Source organism: Marmota marmota, unplaced genomic scaffold (genome assembly GCF_001458135.2).
Source record: "Marmota marmota marmota unplaced genomic scaffold, marMar, whole genome shotgun sequence".
In the NCBI taxonomy this organism is placed as follows: domain Eukaryota; kingdom Metazoa; phylum Chordata; class Mammalia; order Rodentia; family Sciuridae; genus Marmota; species Marmota marmota.
In genome coordinates, this window is record NW_026000185.1 from 20,132,221 (window position 1) to 20,152,449 (window position 20,229).

Sequence of the window (20,229 nt, forward strand, 5' to 3'; positions counted from 1 at the left end):
GGGCGGGTAGGTACTAGAGGTTGAACTCAGGGATGCTCGACCTCTGAACCACATCCCCAGCCCTATTTTGTATTTTATTTATAAACAGGGTCTCACTGAGTTGCTTAGTGCCTTGCTTTTGCAGAGGCTGGCTTTTGAACTCAGGATTCTCCTGCCTCAGCCTCCTGAGTCACTGGGATTCCAGGAGTGTGCCACTGTGCCCGGCTCCCACTGCCTTCTTGGTGTCCCTCTCCTCAGTCTTCCCTGCACACATACCCTGGTCACTTGGCTTCACTGATAAATGGCTCATGCTTCTTACCACAAATCTTGTCTCAAGTGGATATTTCACATGCTCTGTGTCTTGTCCCCTTTACCCTCCTCGTGCCTCATAGAACATCAAGCCTGCTCCTGCCTCAGGCGTTTCTTTATACTTGCTGTTCCTTCTGTCTGGAACATTCTTCTGGACATCCGTAGAGTTCACTGTCTTCCCTCCCTGCTCCAATATCACCTTCCCAAGTGGTGGAATTATATAAAATATAATTATATAAAAATTATAATTATATTTATATTTTTGATATCTAACATTCATCCTTTTATTTTGTGGCATGCCTTAGACTCCGGGTTCCAGGAATGTGGGAATTTGTGCCTGTTCAGTGCAGTGATGTGTCCCCAGAAGCCAATAAGAGGAGGCTCTTAATTAATCATTTTTGAACAAATGTGTTTCTGCCACAAATGCCTGATCCAGGTTCTGCTGGTGGCTGGCCACATGTAAGTCACCTAGAAGGAGCAGCAAGACAACTAGCCTGAGATATGAGGTCATATTCAACTTCTGCTCCAGCCTAGGCTTGGACCCCACTGCGACAGGGATGGGAAGGGGCAACTGGGCTGCTTGACATGGCCCTAGGATGGAGCAGACTCTTGGCAAGAACTCAGAGGGTCACTGAAAACAGGGCCAGCCTCTGTTCAGATTCTTGGAGGATGGTTCCAGACTAGTCTCCGGCTACCTGGGCCTCGTTTCACAAGTTGGTCTCGGTTGATGGACTGTGACTTGGGCCAGAGCCAGCGGGCAAAGAAGGGGATGTGGTGAGGGGTGAGAACTGGTAGGAAGGAAACTGAAGGCTGGGGTGTGGACTCTGGTGTGGAGCTGGCCCTGCTGATAACCTCAGGTGAGTCACTGGCCTGCCCTGGACCTCAGTGTCCTCGTGAAAACGTGACAGCGATCTTCAAGGGCTGCTACTATGACTACACAGAGAAACTAAAGCCTGGATGTTGAAAACAGAAAACAACCATCTAGCCAGGCGAGGCGGCGTAGGCGTATAATTCCAGTGACCTGGGAGGCTGAGGCAGGAGGATCTCAAGTTCAAGGCTAGCCTCAGCAACTTAGTGAGACCTTGTCTCAAAAAAATAAAAAGAGTTGGAGATGGAGCTCAGTGGTAAAAGCACCCCTGGGTTAAAAACAAAACAACAGCAAAAGATCATCCATAAGAGTTTCTGTTGGGGCACTCCAGGGGGTTGGTAGAAATCCAAGCTCAGGGGCAGCAGAGAGATGCTTCAGAGCTGATTGCAAGATAGCCTGGGGGGATGGGGAGGCTTTGCTCAAGACCCACAGCAGATCCAGGACAGAATGGAGACTGGAACTCCTGGTTTGGGTGAGGGAGGGGAATCCCTACACTCTCTGATGTCAGCTCCAAGGCTTGAACTGGCCCTCAGCAAAACCGAGATGGCCTGGGGTGGAGGCAGATAGGCTGGCTGGAGCTGGGCCTCACATGCAGGCTCCCAAGCCCAGGTGGAGAGACCCTGGGGCTAGGACAGCTCCCTCCCCCCAGAAGAGGAGTAGTAGATAAAGCCCAAAGCCCCTCCCTGGGTAGGCAGTCCCCTCCACCTTCATCCCATGCGAGTCCTGCTGCCCATCGGGTTGAGTCTCTCTTTTTTGTTGTTGACGTTGCTAGGATGGAACCCAGGGCCTCCTGCGGCTAGGCAAGGGCTCCACCACTGAGCCCCACCCCAGCCCCACCAGGATGCCTACTGCAGTTATCCTCACAGTGTCACCTCAGCCCCGTCCTGTCCACCTGGAGGGCAGCTCTAAATTCAGCTGCTGTTGTGGGACTTGTGACCCTGGAGGGCGAGGGGACAGGGCTTACTTTTTTCCCTGCAAGGGGTACTTGTACCTGCTATTCTCCCAGCGGCGGTGGGCACCCGGGGAGGGCTGGAGGAAGGCGGAGGGGAGGTGCTCTTCCCATGAACCAGATGTCCATCACCAGGTGTTCTATGGCACTGACTTGAAGGTAGGGCTGGAGGGACTGAGCTACCAGAATCAGGAGAAGAGGGTGGGAGGCCAGGTTGGCCGAGGGTGGGGAAGGACGCCCAGGAGGCTGCGGCTGCTCAAGAGAAACACCAGCCTTGGAATGAAAAGTCCCAGTTCAAGTCCCAGCTACGCTCTGCCCTTTCCTGGGTCGCCCTCCTGGGCAAGGCTGATCCAACACTGCCCTTCAGTTTCCCCACCGTAGAACGAGGCCCACTCTCCCCTCCCTGGCACCTCTCGGTCTGAGCATGGAGATGAACTTGGGAAGGGTCAGGGCCCTGGCTGGGGAGTCAAACAGATTTACATTCCGACTCTCAGAGGTCCAGGGGGACTCTGGTCACATCATGGCACTCCCTGTGCTGGGCTCATCTACCAGGTGACGAGGTCCCTCATTCCAGTGGGATAGACTCTTGTGACAATCATGCACATAAAACGGCACTGTCACTGAAAGCTGTGTGATCTTAGGCAGCTGTAGTTTCCTCCTCTGTGAGAAAAAGAATACAAACTCATAACTGTCGGGGGCTCACTGAGCTGTTGTGTGTGGAGCCCTCAGAACAGGGCCTGGCTTGCGGGAAGACGCTGGGTTTCGGCTATTATTAGTACTACAAGCTCTGACCCACAGGAAATGCTAGTTGTCATAATGCATCTGAAGGGGAGCTGGGGGAAGGAGGTCAAGAGAGAAGAGGCTACAGGGAGAGTTTAGGAAGGGGAAACCGGGGTAAGAAGGGGGTGCAGGCCAGGGAGGAGGAGCCACAGGCAGAAGGGGGCTGGTGACCCCAAGATGTAAGTCAGAGTAGAGATCAGGCTGGAAGCGGATATCTCGGGGATCCAGCCAGCCAGGTCCCGGGCTGGGGTGAGGAAGCCTCAGATAGGAGGCCCGCTGTGTGGCACTCAGCTCCTGGGCCAGATGGGCAAGGCTGTCCCCTATACTCAGGAGCCCCCAATTACCCTTCAGCAGACCCACCTGCAGGCTTATCATCAACTTCCCCATGGAACCCTTTTGGTCCTGCCCCTTGTTTTTCTTCCCTCTATTCTCCCTCTCTGGCTCCTGGCTGCCTGCACACACACAAGGCACACTCCTACCACAGGGTCTTTCCACCGCTGTTACCACTGCTTAGAACACTCTTCCCTTGGCTCTTCATATAACTGGCTTCTTTTTCCTCCTTCAGGTCCTGTCTCCTGATAAACACCTTTGTCACTCTATGTCTAGGAAGACTGTCCCACTCCATTTCTGCCTGCCTGAACACCCTGTGTACAACCCTAAAATAAATCTACATGTGGGTCTCTTAGCCTCTCAATTTTTCTACACATTCTGGGCCATTGCCAAATTCCTGGAGTCTTCTCCAAACCTCAAGTTTCCAAAACCTCCCTCATCAGACATTCAGATCCTGTTGGCAAATGTTGAGACTATCAACTTCCACTTGCTCCTCTTTCTCTACTGAAGTGGAGCACGTGGGTAGAGGGGAAGATGTAATTGAGGGCTTGGTGCTGAGGTGTGGGAACCATGGTCCTTGCCCACAGAGATGACCCAGCTGAGAACACGGGTGGTGTGTGCGGAACCAGAGCCAGCCAGAAAAGGCAGGGCAGAGTTGGTAAGTTGCTGGAGTACCCTGAAAAGCCACATTCTGGTCTTCCTTCCTTCTCCTGGAGAAGGGACATAGCATACTTTACTTGCAGAGAAACCCAGAGTGCATGAACACAGGCTCTGGGCTTGTAGAAACTGGAAAATGCTATCAGTACAGGTCACTTATCACTTATCCAAGATGCTTGGGACTGGAAGTGTTTTGGATTTCAGATATTTTTCTGTATATTGCACATACAGAATGAGATATCATGGGGGATGGAACCCAAAACTCAACATGACATTTATTTGCATTTCATATATGCCAATTTTCCACTGTAGCATCATGTCAGCACTCAAGAGGTTTGGGATTGGGGATGAGGGTGGAGCTCAGTGATCGACTGCTAGTTTGGCCTACAAGAGGCCCTGGATTTGATCTCCAACACTGAAAACGAACAAGCAAGCAAACAAACTGGGATTTTTGGATTTCAGAGTTTTGAATTAGGGATGCTCAAACTGGACTGAGAAGTCACAAAGCAAAAATTGTCAACCAGGGCCTGGGGATGTGGCTCAAGTGGTAGCGGGCTCGCCTGGCATTCGCGAGGCACTGGGTTCAATTCTCAGCACCACATAAAAATAAAATAAAGATATTGTGTCCACCTAAAACTAAAAAATAAAATATTAAAAAAAAATTGTCAACTGGCCAGAGGTGAGAGGGTGTGGAAAGAAGAGCATTGTCTGGAACCTGGCTTATGTGTCTTTTCCACATGCTCACCTAGTCCTCCTTTTTAAATAAAAAAATAAGGGCTGTGGGGATAGCCCGGTGTTAAAGTGCTTGCTAGCATATGTGAGACCCTGGGTTCCATTTCAGCAACACAAAAATCAATCACTCAATGTATAAACCAACAGCCATGCGCGGTGGCATTTACCTGTAATCCCAGCTGCTCAGGAAGCTGAGGCAGGAGAATCACAAGTTCAAGAGCAGCCTCAGAAATTTAGCGAGACCCTAAGCAACTTAGCAAGACCCTGTCTCTAAATAAAACATAAAAAGGGCTGGGGATGTGGCTCAGTGGTTGAGTGCCCTGGGTTCGATTCCCAGTACCAAAACGAAAGATATAAATCAGATAGATAAATAGATCAATAAAATAAAGCACTGGGTTTTCTTTGGGGAATCAAACTTGCTCAGGGACTGCCGTTCTACCATAGTGGACACAAGCCAGGCCCAGCCAGTCAGGGTGACCCATACCCCTCGCTATAGTGAATGGTTCAGGGATGGACATGTGAATCTGAAAATCAGCTCTGGGATTTAAGGAAAGAAGCCCTCTCTCTCTCTGTAGGCATTGCTGAACTGATGGAAGGACGTGAACCCGACTCTGTTGGGAGATGCCATGAGGCAAGAATTTTCGTCAAACTGGAGCTGGCACGTGAGAAAGCAGAGCCAAGTTTTTTAATTGTCAATGGACCTTTATTTTATTTATTTATATGCAGTGCTGAGAATCGAACCCAGTGCCTCATACATGCTAGGCAAGTGCTCTACCACTGAGCCACCATCCCGGCCCCATAGACAAGAATCTTGATTATTATTTACTTTGAGCTCTTATATCCAGCCATTCTCCAAGTAATTACTTCTGAAATGTTGTTTCACAAAGTGATCTTTTTCTTTTTGGTCCATGCTAGCTTGAGATCCAGTGTTTCGGCCATTTACAGCACATGTCCCTCTGCCCTGTTTTGACCCACTCTTCTAAACTGATTTTCCAGTGTTGAAAATCACAGGCTAGCGGGGCATGGTGGTGCACACCTATAATCCCAGATACTTGGGAAGCTGAAGCAGGAAGATCACAAGTTCAAGTCCAGCCTGGGCAACTTCTGGTCTTGAAACAAAAAGGGCTGAGGATGTGGCTCAGTGGTAGAGCACTTTCCAAGCATGCGTCAGGCCCTGGGTTCAATCCCCAGTGTTACCAAAAATATATAAATAAATGATAATATTTTTTTAAAAAGAAAATTTCAGGCTAGATAAAGGAGCATGAAAAAGTCCAACAGTATTTTGTAGTAAAAGGGCACTGTGTCAGAAGCCAATGAAGAAAGTATTTCAAAGAGTTAAAACTGAGAAGATGCTCAGTCGATATTTACAAAGCACCAACTCAATATGTCCTTGTCATTGTTCTAGATATTAGAGACACAGCAGTGAATATCTCTTCCTTCTTGGAGGAAGCTCTACCTCCTTGGAGTTTATGTCAAATATAATAGGATTGCAAGTAAAATCTAAACAAGTGCTTATACATGCTATGCACTTTTTAACTACTGGTTCATTTTCTCCTCAAAATAATCCTAAATTCTGTAATCCTAGTGGTTCAGGAGGCTGAGGCAGGAGGGTCACAGTTAGTACTCAGCCTCAGCAACTTAGCAAGCCCCTAATCAACTATTTTTTTAAAAAATATTTTTAGGGGGCTGGGGTTGTGGCTCAGCAGTAGAGCACTCGCCTAGCATGTGCAAGGCCCTGGGTTCAATCCTCAGCACCACATAAAAATAAATAAATAAAGGTATTGTGTCCAACTACAACTAAAAAATTAAAATTAAATATATATATTTAATTTTAATTTTAGTTGATCTAAGCCTAATTTGTTAAATTTTTTTAATTTAGTTGATCTAAGCCTAATTTGTTAAAGATATTTTCAGATTTGATAAAAAATCAAGACCCAAACTGTGCTGTCTATTAGAAACCTATTTAAATATGAAGAATTATGTAGATAAAAATAAAGGAATAAAACTACTGTAGGAAAAAATATTTTTAGTTGTAGATGGACACAATACCTTTATTTACTTATTTTTATGTAGTGCTGAGAATCTAATCCAGTGCTCACAAGTGTCAGGCAAGAGCTTTACCACTGAGCCACAACCCCAGCTCCACTAATCAACTATTTTTTTTGGGGGGGGGCGGGGTACCAGGAATCGAACTTAGGGACACTCAACCACTGAGCCACATCCCCAGTCATATTTTGTATTGTATTTAGAGTCAGTGTCTCACTGAGTTGCTTAGAACTTCGCTAAGTTGCTGAGCCTGGCTCTGAACTCGCAGTCCTCCTGTCTCAGCCTCCCAAGCAGCTGGGGTTACAGGTGTGTGCCACTGCACTGGACCCTAATCAACTATTTTGACCCTGTCTCAAAATAAAACATAAAAAAGGCTGGGGATGTGGCTCAGTGGTTAAGTGCCCTTGGGTTCAATCCCCAGTATCAAAACAGAAAAACAATAACAACAAAAACAAAACAAAAAGTCTGCCCCTTAACAACTAACCCACATTGCCTATAATGAGTAAATATGGGAATGAGGAGGGGCCAGAAAACAGAGCTAAAGCATGAAGGACAGCAAGAAATCCTGAGTCCCGGTCTAAATGGTGTCAGATTTCCATCTCGATCCTTCCTGTTTATTCTGAGAGTGGAATGAACCCTACTCACCCCGCCCCCTACCCCATGGCCTAGCAGGACCTATCTGTGTTCCCAGCACTGGGGATATGACTATGATGCCTATGGTGGCAAAAGTCAAAAGGATGCAGGGGACAGAGAGTCACAAGAGCAAAAGAGAGCAAAGTGTGAAACCCAAGAAGTCCCCCAGCCCCGTGGGACACTGCATGATCTGCAACCAGGAATCTTTTTTTTTTTTTTTATTGGTTGTTCAAAACATTACAAAGCTCGGAGTTTCATGACCTTCCTCCAAGTTCTGATATTGCTTCCCGGTCCAGGTGTAGGAATGTGCATTCAAGCTTTCTCAATATAAACACCCTGGAGCCCTCAGGAGCAAAGATGCTGATAAGGGCAGGGGCCTGGCCTTCAGGGAGGAAGCTGGGTAGAGGTTAAAGGTCAGAATTACATCAGTCTCCCCCTGTGCACCTCCTCTGACCCCCATCCAGTCTCACCATCCAGGAGACTGCTCTATGGGCAAACTAGTTCTTATTCACCAAGGTCTTCGGGGCAGAGCTGGTTGGTAGGACTTGAATGTCCTCACCACCATTCTTGTTGGTCTGAGAGGTGAGGTCAGAAGTGAGGAGGCGGGTCAACTCAAATGGAAGCAGCCAAGTGACACCGACTCCCAACCTCCACTTCGCCCCTCTCTCGAGCCTACAGCTTCACCTCAGGTCGCTTTCCCTAACCCCATTACCTTCCCACAATTAGGCGGCTAGTTTCCCAAACGCTTCCGCCCACAGCCGGGCAGCGGCTTAGGCGCCATGATATGACATCATCCATGAGCGCACGGCGTTCAGAGCCGGAGCCGTCACAGCTCCCGGCAGGCACCGCAGAAGGTCCCCCTGGCATGCTGGGACTTGTAGTTCTGCGTGTGGAGTCGTGCATCAGCCCTCCCAACCAGAGGTTTGACCTGAGGCATCGACAGAGGCTAGGGTGGCCCAAAACAGGGATTCTTAGTCCTAGGTCTCCAGAGTGCACAGTTTGAATCTGGAAAATTATTCATATTTTGTATTTTATTTAGAGTCAGTGTCTTACTGAGTTGCTTAGTGCTTGGCTAAGTTGCTGAGGCTGGCTCTGAACTCGCACATCCGGGGCATAATCTACACAGGTTCTTTCCCTTTCTGAGGCGGTAGACAGCCGTGGTACCACGGGAAATAAACCTACTCGGAAATCTTGAGGCTAACCTTGGCAACTTAGCGAGACCCTGTCTCAAGATGAAAATTGTTAAAAATAAAAAAAAGAGCTGGGGTGTGGCTTAGTGTTAAATGGCCCCTGGCTTCAATCCCCAGTCCCCACTCTTTCCTCCGCACACAAAGTAAAGGAGGATAGATGAAGCTCTTGTCTTTGGGGGTCACCCCGGGTGGAGCCCCATTGAGGAGGAAGGGCCATTTGGGGCCTGAGTCTGTTGTTCAGGGCAGCATCAGTAGGCACTAGGAAGAGTCAACTTTTCTTGTTTCTTAGATCTGAAACACCTTGGGGTGCACCTCTCCAGCCTCAAAAAATTGCTAATCACACTTCAGGAGTCCTTTGCTGATCCCCTGAGAAGGATTCTCTCCTTGACCAAACTCTAGCCAGGCTCCTCTGAGTCCTTTGTCCACTAGGCCTCAACCTTGGCCTATTAAAGACTTGAACAAACAGGAAGATGGTTTCTAACAGCTCAAGGCCACACCCGTCAGATGACTGTAACTCCGAAAATTGCCTGCTTGAGAAAACTCAAGGCTGCCAAGAGAATGTACTATTTGTTCCAGCCAACACCTGAAGATAAGGCCCCTGTCTCCCAGCCTCTGTGGGAGGTTAGGAGTCTGACTTCAATAAGCACCAATTAGCAAATCCAGGTAGTTGCAGGTGGACTAATATTTAATTTCCGATTTTTGTTAATTTTTCAATTTCTTGACTCTACTGCGTCCCTGTGGAGCCCTATTCCCCTGGGAGGCTGAGGCAAGAGGATCATGAGTTCAAAGCCAGCCTTAGCAAAAGTGAGGTGCTAAGCAACTCAGTGAGACCCTGTCTCTAAATAAAATACCAAATAGGGTTGGGATATGGTTCACTGGTCAAGTGCCTCTGTCAATCCCAGTATCCCCCCTGGAAAAAAAGAATCACTAAGTCTAGTCCCCACTTACCACTATCTGCAAAGCAGAGCAAGTGAAGGTGTCATGGGCAGGGAGGCTATGGCTTAGCTAGTAAACGGGCACCTATCCTAACTCCCACAATTTCAGTCAAGGAATAACTATGGGGAGGAGGAATGGGGGCAGATGGGACACAGACAGCCTGGCTTTTGAGTTGGCACCAATTCATACCCAAATGGGGTGGGAAAGTGACAGAGTGACTTCAGGGGACTATTTGAACTGGAATGATGTCACAGGAGTGACCTAGGACTCAGAACTGATAACTGACAGGACCAAGGACTTAAAGGAAAAAACATGACACGCAGAACCACCGGAGAACCACACAGGCCCTCTGCCCTGCTCCAGCTACCTCATGAGTTTGTTGTCTGAGATTCATACACGTTGGCTGAGAGAGATGATTACTTACATAGAGTGACACGTTTGAGCTGTGAAAAGTGAGGCTGATTTGGTTGGAGGTGAGATGTGTCAAAGAGAAAGCCAGACATTATTTAGAGGGATAGGGGCACACTTTATTTATTTGTTATTTAGTTTTGTGGTGCATGGGATCCAATTCAGGACCTTGAACATACTAGGTAAGCTCTGTATCACTGAGCTACACCCCACCCCTAGATGGGACAGATTTTAATCAATAATACACTGTTACAATAAGGAAAGAGTCTAATGGGACTTGAATTCAACTTTGATGTGTACAGAGGAGAATGAGGGGAGAATGAATCTGCATATGTCAGGTTTTTTTCTCGAAGTCCGTGGTCCTGTCAATTATCAGTTCTGACTCCAAGGTCACTCCTGTGGCATCCTTCATTCTTGTTCACATAGTCCTTTGAATCACTCTGTCACTTTCCCACTCAATTTGGGTATGAATTGGTGCCACCTCAGAAGCCAGGCTGTCTGTGTCCCATCTGCCCCCATTTCTCCTCCCATAGTTGTTCCTTGACTGAAATTTTGGGAGTTAGGATAGGTGCCCGTTTACTGGCTAAGCCATAGCTTCCCTGCCCATGACACCTTCTCTTGCTCTGCTTTGCAGATAGTGGTAAGTGGGGACTAGACTTAGTGATTCTTTTTTTTCAGAGGAGATACTGGGATTGACAGAGGCACTTGAACACTGAACCACATCCCAGCCCTATTCTGTATTTTATTTAGAGACAGGGTCTCACTGAGTTGCTTAGCACCTCGCCTTTGCTAAGGCTGGCTTTGAACTCAGGATCCTCTTGCCTCAGCCTCCTGAGCCACTGGAATTACAGGTGTGTGCCACTTCTCCCGGCTCTAGTGATTTTTTTTTTTAACTTTTTTTGGGGAGGCTACTAGGGATTGAATCCAGGGGTACTTTACCACTGAGCCACATCCCCAGACCTTTTAAATATTTTATTTAGAGAAAGGTGTTGCTAAGTTGCTTAGGGCGTTGCTAAATTTCAGAGGCAATTTAGCACTCACAAAGGCAATTTGAACTCACAGACTCCTGCGTCAGCCTCCTGAGCCACTGGGATTACAGGTATGTGCCACCTGTGCCCAGCACATCCCAGCCCTTTTAATCTTTTTATTTTTGAGACAGGGTCTTGCTAAGTTGCTGAGGCTGGCTTTGAACTTGCAATTCTCCAGCCTCAGCTTCCTGAATCACTGGAATGACAGGCGTGCATCACGGTGCCCAGCAGCTCTTTTCTTTAATAATATCTCATCTCAGGTTTTTTGTTAAAGCAATACGAAGGGGACTAAGGCAAAGCTGATGTCCCTGAGCAGCAGCCAATGAGGACCCAAAGTTGGCCTATAGAGTACGCTTGGAAGCAGATCCTGCCCCCACCCCATCTCTAGCCTTAAACAGCCAGCAGCTCTGGCCAAGTCCTTGATTGCAGGCTTGTGAGTGACCTGGAGCCAGAACCACCCAGCTAAGCCACGCCTAGATCCCTGAGCCACAGGGACTGCAAGATAATAAATGAGTGTTGTTTTAAGCCTCTCAGTTTGGGGGTAACTTGTTACACAGTCACAGATTACTAATACACATTTCTATTGTTTTATGCTTAATTCTTTGTTGTAATCATTCAGGTCTCAGCTCAAATGCCAGCTCCTCAAAGAAGTATTTCTGACGTCTCTCCTCACCCATCACTCTCAGATCATATCATTCTATTTATTTTGTGCTTAGTATTATTCAGACAGTCCATCAATATTTACTAAGCATTTACTATGTCCAGGCACTGAAGACTCAGTGGTGAGAAAATCAACCAATCAATAAATATACAGTTTGTCAGATGGTACCATGTGCTCTTAAGGAATAAACAGAAATTTCAACATGACCGAAACTTCCTTCTGGACCTTGCTTAAATGTCACCTTCTCAGCAAGGCTTCCTTGAGGAAGGCATTTTAAAGTGCACTAGCCACGTGGAAGTTCTTTTTGTGTGTTCATCTGTCACTGTTTGTGCCCCATTATTCATGTAAGTTCCATGAGGAAAGAACGGTGTCTCTGTAGAGTCCACGCTTTTAGAATGTTCCCTGGCATGTGGGGGTTACCCAGTAAAGTCCCCGGATGAAAAAAACAAAAACCCTCCAAACTGTTTTTCCAGAAATGAGAGAAAGGGCTAAGGCTGATGACAAGGATTCGTTCTGTAATTGAAGGGCTTTGCAAAAGTTGAGGAAAGGGTGTGTTTGGTCAGGGGGACAGAGGACGGATCAGAGGTTGGGGATTCTCTTGTGATTCTGCAACCATAACCTCTTTTGCAATCAGAAAGGAAAAGGGAACCTTGTTTTACAAAGAGTGTTTCTAGTTGACAGAGCCCTGAGTGCTGGTCCCAGCCCCAGGGAGAGTCCTCCTCTGTCCGGTGGCTGGAGGTACAGGAACTCAGGGCTGGGGACCCCTCCATTGCTCTCTGCAGGCTGATAAAACAGGAGTTCTGAGATGTCCTGAATGAAGGAACAGGTCATAGGATGGAGGGAAGAAAGAGATAAAAGTTCATTTTAACTCACAGCTCCAAGCTAAATCAACAGAGAAGAAGAAAAAAATAATCCACATTTCTTTCCTGTATGCTGAGGATACCTACCAAGGGCACCTCACATTCTGCTTTTTGCACCAACCAGGAATTATCAAAGACGTCCCCCACTTCTCATTGCTCCTCTTCTCTTTTCTATAACCAACATAAGTTTAGTATCAGCATTATGTTCTTTTCCCACAAACTTTTGTTATAAAATACACTGGACCTCTTTCTTTCTTTCTACAGGGGCCACTTAACCACTGAGCTACATCCCCAGTAAAATACACTGGACCTCTTTCTTTCTTTCTTTCTTTCTTTTCTTTTCTTTCTAACAGGGGCCACTTAACCACTGAGCTACATCCCCAGCCTCTCCCCCACCTTTTTTAAACATTTATTTTCTAGTTGTAGTTGGACACAATATGTTTACTTCACTTATTTATTTTTATGTGGTGCTGAGGATCGAACCCAGGGCCTTGAATGTACTAGGTGAGCGCTCTATGGCTAAGCCACAACCCCAGCCCTCCACAGCCCTTTTTAATATTTTATTTAGAGACAGGGTCTCACTGAGTTGCCTAGGGCCTCACTAAGTTTGCTGAGGCTGGCCTTGAACTTGTCATCCTCCTGCCTCAACCTCTGGAGCCACTGGGATCACAGGCGTGCCCACTGTACCTGGTTAATGGGCATTTTTCAACTGCTCTGTGGCCGTGATGCTGGTGGCTTAGGGAATCCGTCCCAGGATAAGTCCTTTGGCCCCCGACTACCATGAGTAACACACAGCTCAATAAGCCGTTTTATTTCAGAGATCTCTTAGTCATAAAAATAAGGCCACAGTACTCTCTGGAGAATAGGGACATGGGGGTCACCACGTCTGGTCCACTCTTGGCTCCATCTTGGACCAGCAGTGACCTGAGCTCCAGGTCTTTTCCCTCTTGCAGGTTTGGTGAGTGTTCAGCGTCGTGGTGATAGCCATCCTTGTGGGTGGCTAAAATGGGCATATGGGAAAATCAAGATGGCGCCTCCCCCAGCCCCTTCCACCCTCAGTGCCTCTTGATTCATCAGTGAGGGCCACAGGGCTCTCCTGCCACCCGTGTTGGGGTGTTTCTTAGTTTATTTTTGGCTGCTGTAAAAGAACACGGAGAACAAGTAATTCCTAACAAATGGAAACCTGTTGGTTCACAGTTCTGGAGGCTGAGAAGTCTAATATCGAGGCCCCCAGTGGGGCTGGGGATGTGGCTCAGTGGCAGAGCACTTGCCCAACACACAGGGGGCCCTGGGTTCAAGCCCCATTACTGCAAAAACAAACCAAACCCCACATTAACAGCAGGTTTCAGCAGCATATGCCTTTAGTCCCCTCTACTCAGGATTCATGATGGCAGAACCTTCTAGGCCTAATTACCACTTAAAAGATTCCCCCTCCTAAAGTTGTTACAAAGGCAATGAAATCTCAACGTGAGTTTTAGAGGAGGAGGGAAACATTACACTAGTCCCCCAAGTCAAGGAAAGAGAGAATTTAAAGGGAAAGCAAAGAGAAAGGGCTCTTGTGTCCTGCTGCTTCTGAATAGTTGGGTGATGACTGAGGACAGAGGGGATCTTATTCCCCTTTCCACAGACCCCAATGGTGCTCCTGAACTCCAATGTGACATGGGGGATGTGGGATGAGGCCTAGAGGACACCAACCAAGAGCAAGGGCTGTGTGGGATGAAAGTAAAGAGCAGACAGGAAGTGCAGGAAGGGGGCCCATCTTGGCAAACCCCTGTGTTCACAGAGGATGCTGAGGTGAAGGGCATTCTAAGCCCCTTCCCAGCTCCACTCTGGAGCAGTCCTGTAGGGACAGGGAATCCTGGGGAGACCTCAGCCTGGCCTCCATGGAGCATCTGGCAGAAAAAGAACAGGAAATAGAAGTTTAACCCAACAATCATCATACTGCAGACACACTGAACCTGCGTTTATGTATCATTGTGTTTTTTGTTATTTTATTTGGTATGGAGGATTGAACCCAGGGGTGCTTAACCACTGAGCCACATCCCTAGCACTCTTTTTTCATTTTGAGACAGGATCTGGCTAAGTTGCTTAGGGCCTCAGTAAGTTGTTGAGGCTGGGCTCAAACTTATGATCCTCCTGCCTCAGCCTCCCCAGTAACTGGGATTACAGGCATGTGCCATAGCACCTGGCAACTAGTCTATTTCTCTTATTATATCACAGTATCACACTGTGTGCTCCCCTAAGTGTTTACACTTGTGACTCTTGGTACACAAAGTCATTGTAGGTAATGCACAGGTGAACAGCCATTGCACCTGGCTGACAGATGAGCTTCTAAAAGAAGCTATAGTTAGGTATTTATTTTTACAGTTAATTTGTAATTACGACACCTAACTGTGGTTTTTCCATTTTGGGTGGTTAAATAGTTTCTTTTAAAAAAAAGTGTAAAAGGCAAGGGGCCAGTTTTCTAAGGCTAAGTCAGTACAGTATAGTTTGAATGCCCGTACAGCAGGAATCACGAGAGTTGTATGTGAAAGACACAGTTGGGAAAACCCGGAGCCAGATCTAGGACTATTATTAGTATTATCTTGAAGGAGTGCTGGTTGAAAATTAACTTTGGGTCATTCTGAGATTTAAAGATATATATATATTTGGGCTGTTTTTTTGAGAAACTGGGTATGTAGAGGACCAGGACAACCCCGTAGCGAGTTTTTCAATTCTTCACAATTTGCTGGGAATCCTTTGGGTTATGGAAACCTCACAGGGAAGTTTCTGTCTGCCCCCAAGGGGAAACAAGTCAGTGATTTCTCCAGTTCTTAGGAGGAACCCCTTCCCCCACCAATGGGGAAACATACATTACATGCAACCAGAAGAAGAAAAAGAAAGGGGATAGGAAAGAGGGGGCAGAGACAGAGGAGGGAGATTCTAAACAGGGCCCTTCCTGATCCAGAAGTTCTGTGATTGAAGAATTGCCCTGACAGTTCTGGGAACAGAGAGGAGGCCTCTCAGGCGGAGGCTGTGCCAGGGAGGGGTGAGGCAGGGGAAGGCTAATCAGAGGCCAAGAGTGAGGGGTGGTGTGTAGGGCCTCCTGGCAAGAGGCAAAGAACTCTTGTTGGGATGTGGCTGCAACAGCTAGGGACAGGCACTTCTCAGCCTTTACTTTCTCCTTTGACAGAAGGGAGACTAGTCTCACCATTTGACAGGCGAGGAAAAGAAGGCTCAGAGGAATAATTCTCCAGAAATTAATTACAGTCTAGGATCCCTCATTGTCGATATCTTTTGGTTCTTTTCAGGCATGTAGCAGAAAAGAAAAAAGTCCAGGCTTTGAAAATCAGACAGACCCGAGGCTGTGTGACTTTGGGCAAATTACTTAACCTCTCTGAACCTTAGTTTTCTGGTCTGAAAAAAAATGAGATCAATAATAATATGTCCTATTGGGTTATTATAAGGATGACATGGAACAAATACTATAAAACACTTGTCACGGGGCTGGGGAGGTAGCTTAGTGATAGATTGCTACTCAGTGTGTGAGAGGGTCTGGGTCCGATCCACAGCACTGAAAAAAAATACAAATAAGCAAACAAAAAGTTGCCACAGAGCAGAAATCCGAAACATGGAGTTGTCGCTGGGATTTTCTGAAGCTGACCGTCCAGGTCAGTGCCAGGCCAAGAGCACGCTGGCTGGTGCTGGGCTGTCATTTGCCCTGGGTTGTAAAGCTGATAGTGGCCATGAGGCCTGGTCCCCATCATACCAGGGTCTCATTTGTCCCTCCTTGCAGTCCATATCTCGGTCGGGCCCTGGCAACATGGTAGGTATCTAGTAAACATTGAATGAATAATCTACAAGGCTCCAGGAGAAATCTGGAGGAGCCCTGTGACATCTTGAGGATGAGACTCTGGGCTGAGGCTCACCGTGCAATCCCAGAGAAGGGGGCTGTGGGGAGGTCAGGAGTCGGTGCTCCAGGGCACAGGACTAAAGAGAAGGAGGCCCGTGAGCTAAGCTTTGCAAGGTGTGTGACAGAAAGGACAAGAAAAACAGAAGCCTGTTCAGGGGCAGGTGGTTTAGACGACTCAGATTTCAGCCCGCATCAGGCAGTCGCCCCAGGGTGGATGAGGCAACCTCCACAGGAAGCCAGGTCCCGAGCCCCATGGAGTTTGGGTAAGCAGCGGCCATCCTGTGCTGTGAGGGGTGGGGTCGACCAGATGTCTTTTCGCAGCTGTGTGTGGATTCTGTGATTCTGTTATCAGGCTGGACTCAGGGGAGGTGGCTGAATAGAGGTCCCCGGGTGCTCCTGCTAGTCACAGTCTGCTGTGATCTGTTACTGCTCCAACAGGTTCTGTCCTCTGTCCATATTCTTGGGTGCCTAAGAAAAACCTAGAGCTTATATGGAAGGGACAGGAGAAAAGGAGGAAGGTGAAGTCCGGGCTGGAGTTAGGGCTTTCTCCTCCTATTTCTGTTGGGTCTGTAAGTGGGCAACGTCGCTTGCTAGTTTCTTCCAGAATTCATTCTTTCCTGCTTCTTCTTCTTTCTTAAGCTGTTGATGGACATAATACCTTTGCTTTATTTTTTTATGTGGTGCAGAGGATGAAACCCAGTGCCTCACACGTGCTAGCAAGCATTCTACCACCGAGCTACAACCCCCGCCCACCTTTCCCACTTCTTTTAATAGTAAAACCCTGCCCTCATCCAAGTTTGGTCAACCATGGGGCTTAAGCAACTAAATACTACTTTACCAGAACTTTGTAGTTGGGTGTGGCCATGTGACTAAATTCTGAACAGATCTGAGGGTTCTATTTTTAGATGATGCCCTTAGAAATGAATAGGTACTGTCTCCTCTGGTCTCTTACCTCTTCCATGGGCTGAGAGACAGGTGTGATGACAGGTACTAGAGCAGCTACATTGGGCTGGAGTGGAAGCCATGTTTTGAGCATGACAGAACAATGGGTTAAAAGTAGCAGGAATCCCTGACACACCGGAGTTGCCATTTTAGCCCACAAGTTGCCATTTTAGCCCACAAGGCTGGAGTTGCCATTTTAGCCCCTTCCCTGTGGGCTGTTGTGTGAGAGACAAAGAACTTTCTAGCCTGTGTTGTCTGAATCTTTGGTAATCACTATATCCACTTAGGTCCAACCACATTCTTGTTTACACCACGTTCTTTCGAAAGCTGGTCCTGAGACCGACCACACTGGGTTAGAATCTTTCCCCAGCTGACTGCCCAGAACCCTCTCCTGGAAGGGCCTTTGGGAACAATCTGAGTCCTTGAATTTGAGCCCTGAGTCACGGAAAGCAAATCCCTCCATATTTTGAATTTTATTTTGTTTTTCCATCTTGCAGATGGCATCAATAACTAACAATCTCTTCCAAAGGCAGTTTTATATAAAGGTGACATCATCATATCCAAGAATGGATAGGAACTGAGGAGGGGCACGTTTCACGGGCATCACTGCAAAGAAACAGGAAATGCCCTTACACCACATAAGAAATCACAGAAATGCACACACTGGAGCGTATGTATAAAAACAAGAGACGGCGCCCAACCTGGGTCCCTCCAGGAAGAGCCAGCTCACCACAGATTCTCTTGTTGGTTCATGCACAGGAGACACACAGGCAGAAAGTGCCCAACGAAAAATACACACAGAGCCAGGACACAAGACACAGAGACGAGCAGCTGCTGCTAGAGTTGTTTATTGTCACTGTGCCCTGGGTGGGGGCTCCAGTGTCTTCAGCGTTTCTTTTGAGGGGGGTGGACCGTCCTGACTCTGCCTGTCCATCCCTGCCTTGCCCATAGCCTGCCCTTTTGCTGGGCCTGGAGATGCTTCCTTGGTGGGTCCCTGGGGCCTCACTCAGGCGGGGTGAGTCCTGGGGTTAGGGTCAGGGGCTGGCAGGCCCGGATGCTGCCTCTGGGTCATTCCTGGCAATCCTGTCTTCATGTCTGGGTGGAGTGTCCGTGGTCTGGCCTCATCTGGGGGGAGGAAAGGACAGAGGCCTGGGTTCAGGTTTGGCCTTTCCCACTCACTTCGTCTGTGATGCCAGAGAAGAGCCTGACCCTCTCTGGTCTCAGTTTCCCCCGCTGTAGACCAAATGTCCCTCCATTGGAAAGATTCTGCGTTCCTCTCTGTGTGCTGGGAAACTCGTCTAATTTTATTCTGATGTTGAGGCAGCTCTTCCTCCCTCCCCGCACACCTTCAGGCCCAACCTTTCATGGCAGAGACACCTCCCCTGGCCCCATTGTTCCCTGGCTCCTTACCTCCAGCTCGGCCTCAGCGCCGGGCCTTTTTCCTCTCTGAGTTCTGGAACTTGGTCACTAGTTTCCTCTCGTGCCCTCCAGGACTGGGGCGGTTGGTGTGGGCAGCAGCTTCTCTCTTGGTGCGACCCTTCCGGCCTCCACTGGCTGGTACCCAGAGAGGGAAATGGAGGTGAACCGTGATGCAGGGGAGAGGTGGTTGATGGGGGTTGCCAGGGTAGAAGGGGCAGGGACATTGGAGGGGCGTCACCATGCAACCAGGGGACAGCAGCACCCCTGCCTGCTGTTTCCCCATATGTGGAATGAGGGTCCCCCAGATGTGTGATGCCCCAGGGCTGAGGGATTAGAAGGACATGACTATGGGGGCCACAGGAACCAGCTGACCAGAGAAGGGCAAGTCCTGGGGGAGACAAGGAGCGGGGTCTGGGGTGGCGGAGGGGCTCGGAAGTGGAAGGACCGGGGAGGTGGTGGAGTGGCCTTACCCACATGAGGGTGGGCCAGGCCGTAGAGGTCATACTCATCCAGGCTGGCTTCTTCGTCCTCTGGGCCTGGGGGCTGCCGGGAGGGGCTGGTGGCGGGCGGCAAGGTGGCCATCATGTCTGGCCGCTCTCTGCCTCTCCTCTTCTCCTAGGGCTTTGTTTGTGTCTGGTTTTCGGGCCAAGTGCCTGTGCGCTCCGGCTCACTCAGCCCTACTTACAAGGCTGGCCTCGACCACAGACTGGCTTCAGGCCTTCGGGCCTGTCTGATGCAATCTGGTTTTCCCAGAACCCAGCCCATAAGTGCTGGTCTTGGGAGGGGAACTGGCAGCTGGGCCCGAGCCTCTGCTCCTCCCTCTCTGCTGGGTATTTTTCCACAGTGGAGACTCCCGCCTCTCAGGGGAAGAGGGAGGAGGCAGGGTCTGGGCATAAACAGTCCTTGAGATCTTGGCCAGCAGAGACGGAGGGCCTCACCTGGGCCACTCCTTCCTGTCCGGCCTCCACCCTCTGCCACTGGCTCCTCCTGGGCCTGGGTCTGGCCACAGAGTTGCCCCCATGCTGTTCCCCAATCAGGCTCAGACTCAGGTTGTGGTAGTCAAATATGGAATGAAGAAGGAGGGAGGGGGGACTTCAACATACCATGTGACCTGCGAGTGCTTCCCACCTCTGTCTCTTTAAGGAAAATCCCCTTAATATCCTGCATGGAGTCCCTGAGTGTCCTCTCCTGAGGGAGAATAGCCAGGTGGCTGAGAACACAGACTCTGTAGCCTCAGGCCTTGTGTTCAAAGTCGCCACCCACTCCTGCCTCTGTGACCTTGGACATGTCACTCCACCTCCTGTGCCTCAGTTTCCTCTAAAGACCAAGATGACATTCTATTTACACCGTAGAATTAGTGAGAGGAGTCCATGAGCGAATTCACGGAAAGGCCCTCACAGCGTTGCCTGACACATTTTCTAACATAGTGCCCTCCCTGTAATATGTAGGGGACAGAAGAAGTTAATTTATAATAAAATGATAAAATCATAGTCTGCCGGGCCTGGTGGTACACACATCTGTAATACTAGAGACTTGGGAGGCTGAGGCAGGAGGATTACAAGTTTGAAGCCAGCCCGGGCAACTTAGAGAGACCCTCAGCAACTTGGTGA

The 20,229-nt window shown here is 48.6% G+C and overlaps 1 protein-coding gene across 2 annotated transcripts; it reads right to left on the reverse strand.

Moving 5' to 3' along the window:
- Positions 1 to 16,824: 16,824 nt before the first annotated feature.
- Nupr1 (nuclear protein 1, transcriptional regulator) lies at positions 16,825 to 19,986 on the reverse strand. 2 transcript variants are annotated; one of them, XM_048789745.1, is made up of 3 exons: positions 19,090 to 19,986; positions 18,611 to 18,754; positions 16,825 to 16,897 (listed from the first exon to the last, which is right to left on the reverse strand). In XM_048789745.1, exons 1-2 carry the CDS (start codon positions 19,202 to 19,204, stop codon positions 18,624 to 18,626), a joined length of 246 nt encoding a protein of 81 aa, XP_048645702.1. In that variant the 5' UTR covers positions 19,205 to 19,986; the 3' UTR covers positions 16,825 to 16,897; positions 18,611 to 18,623. The 2 variants fall into 2 exon arrangements, with proteins under 2 accessions (XP_048645702.1, XP_015346717.1); XM_015491231.2 differs by lacking the exon at positions 16,825 to 16,897 and adding an exon at positions 18,033 to 18,325 and having other exon boundaries at positions 19,090 to 19,456.
- Positions 19,987 to 20,229: the final 243 nt, after the last annotated feature.

Coding starts and splice junctions, on each gene's coding strand:
- Nupr1 (XM_048789745.1), bottom strand. CDS start 19,204: ATGATGGCCACCTTGCCGCCCGCCACCAGCCCCTCCCGGCAGCCCCCA. Junction 18,755..19,089: donor CCTGGCCCACCCTCATGTGG/GTAAGGCCACTC, acceptor TCTGGGTACCAG/CCAGTGGAGGCCGGAAGGGT.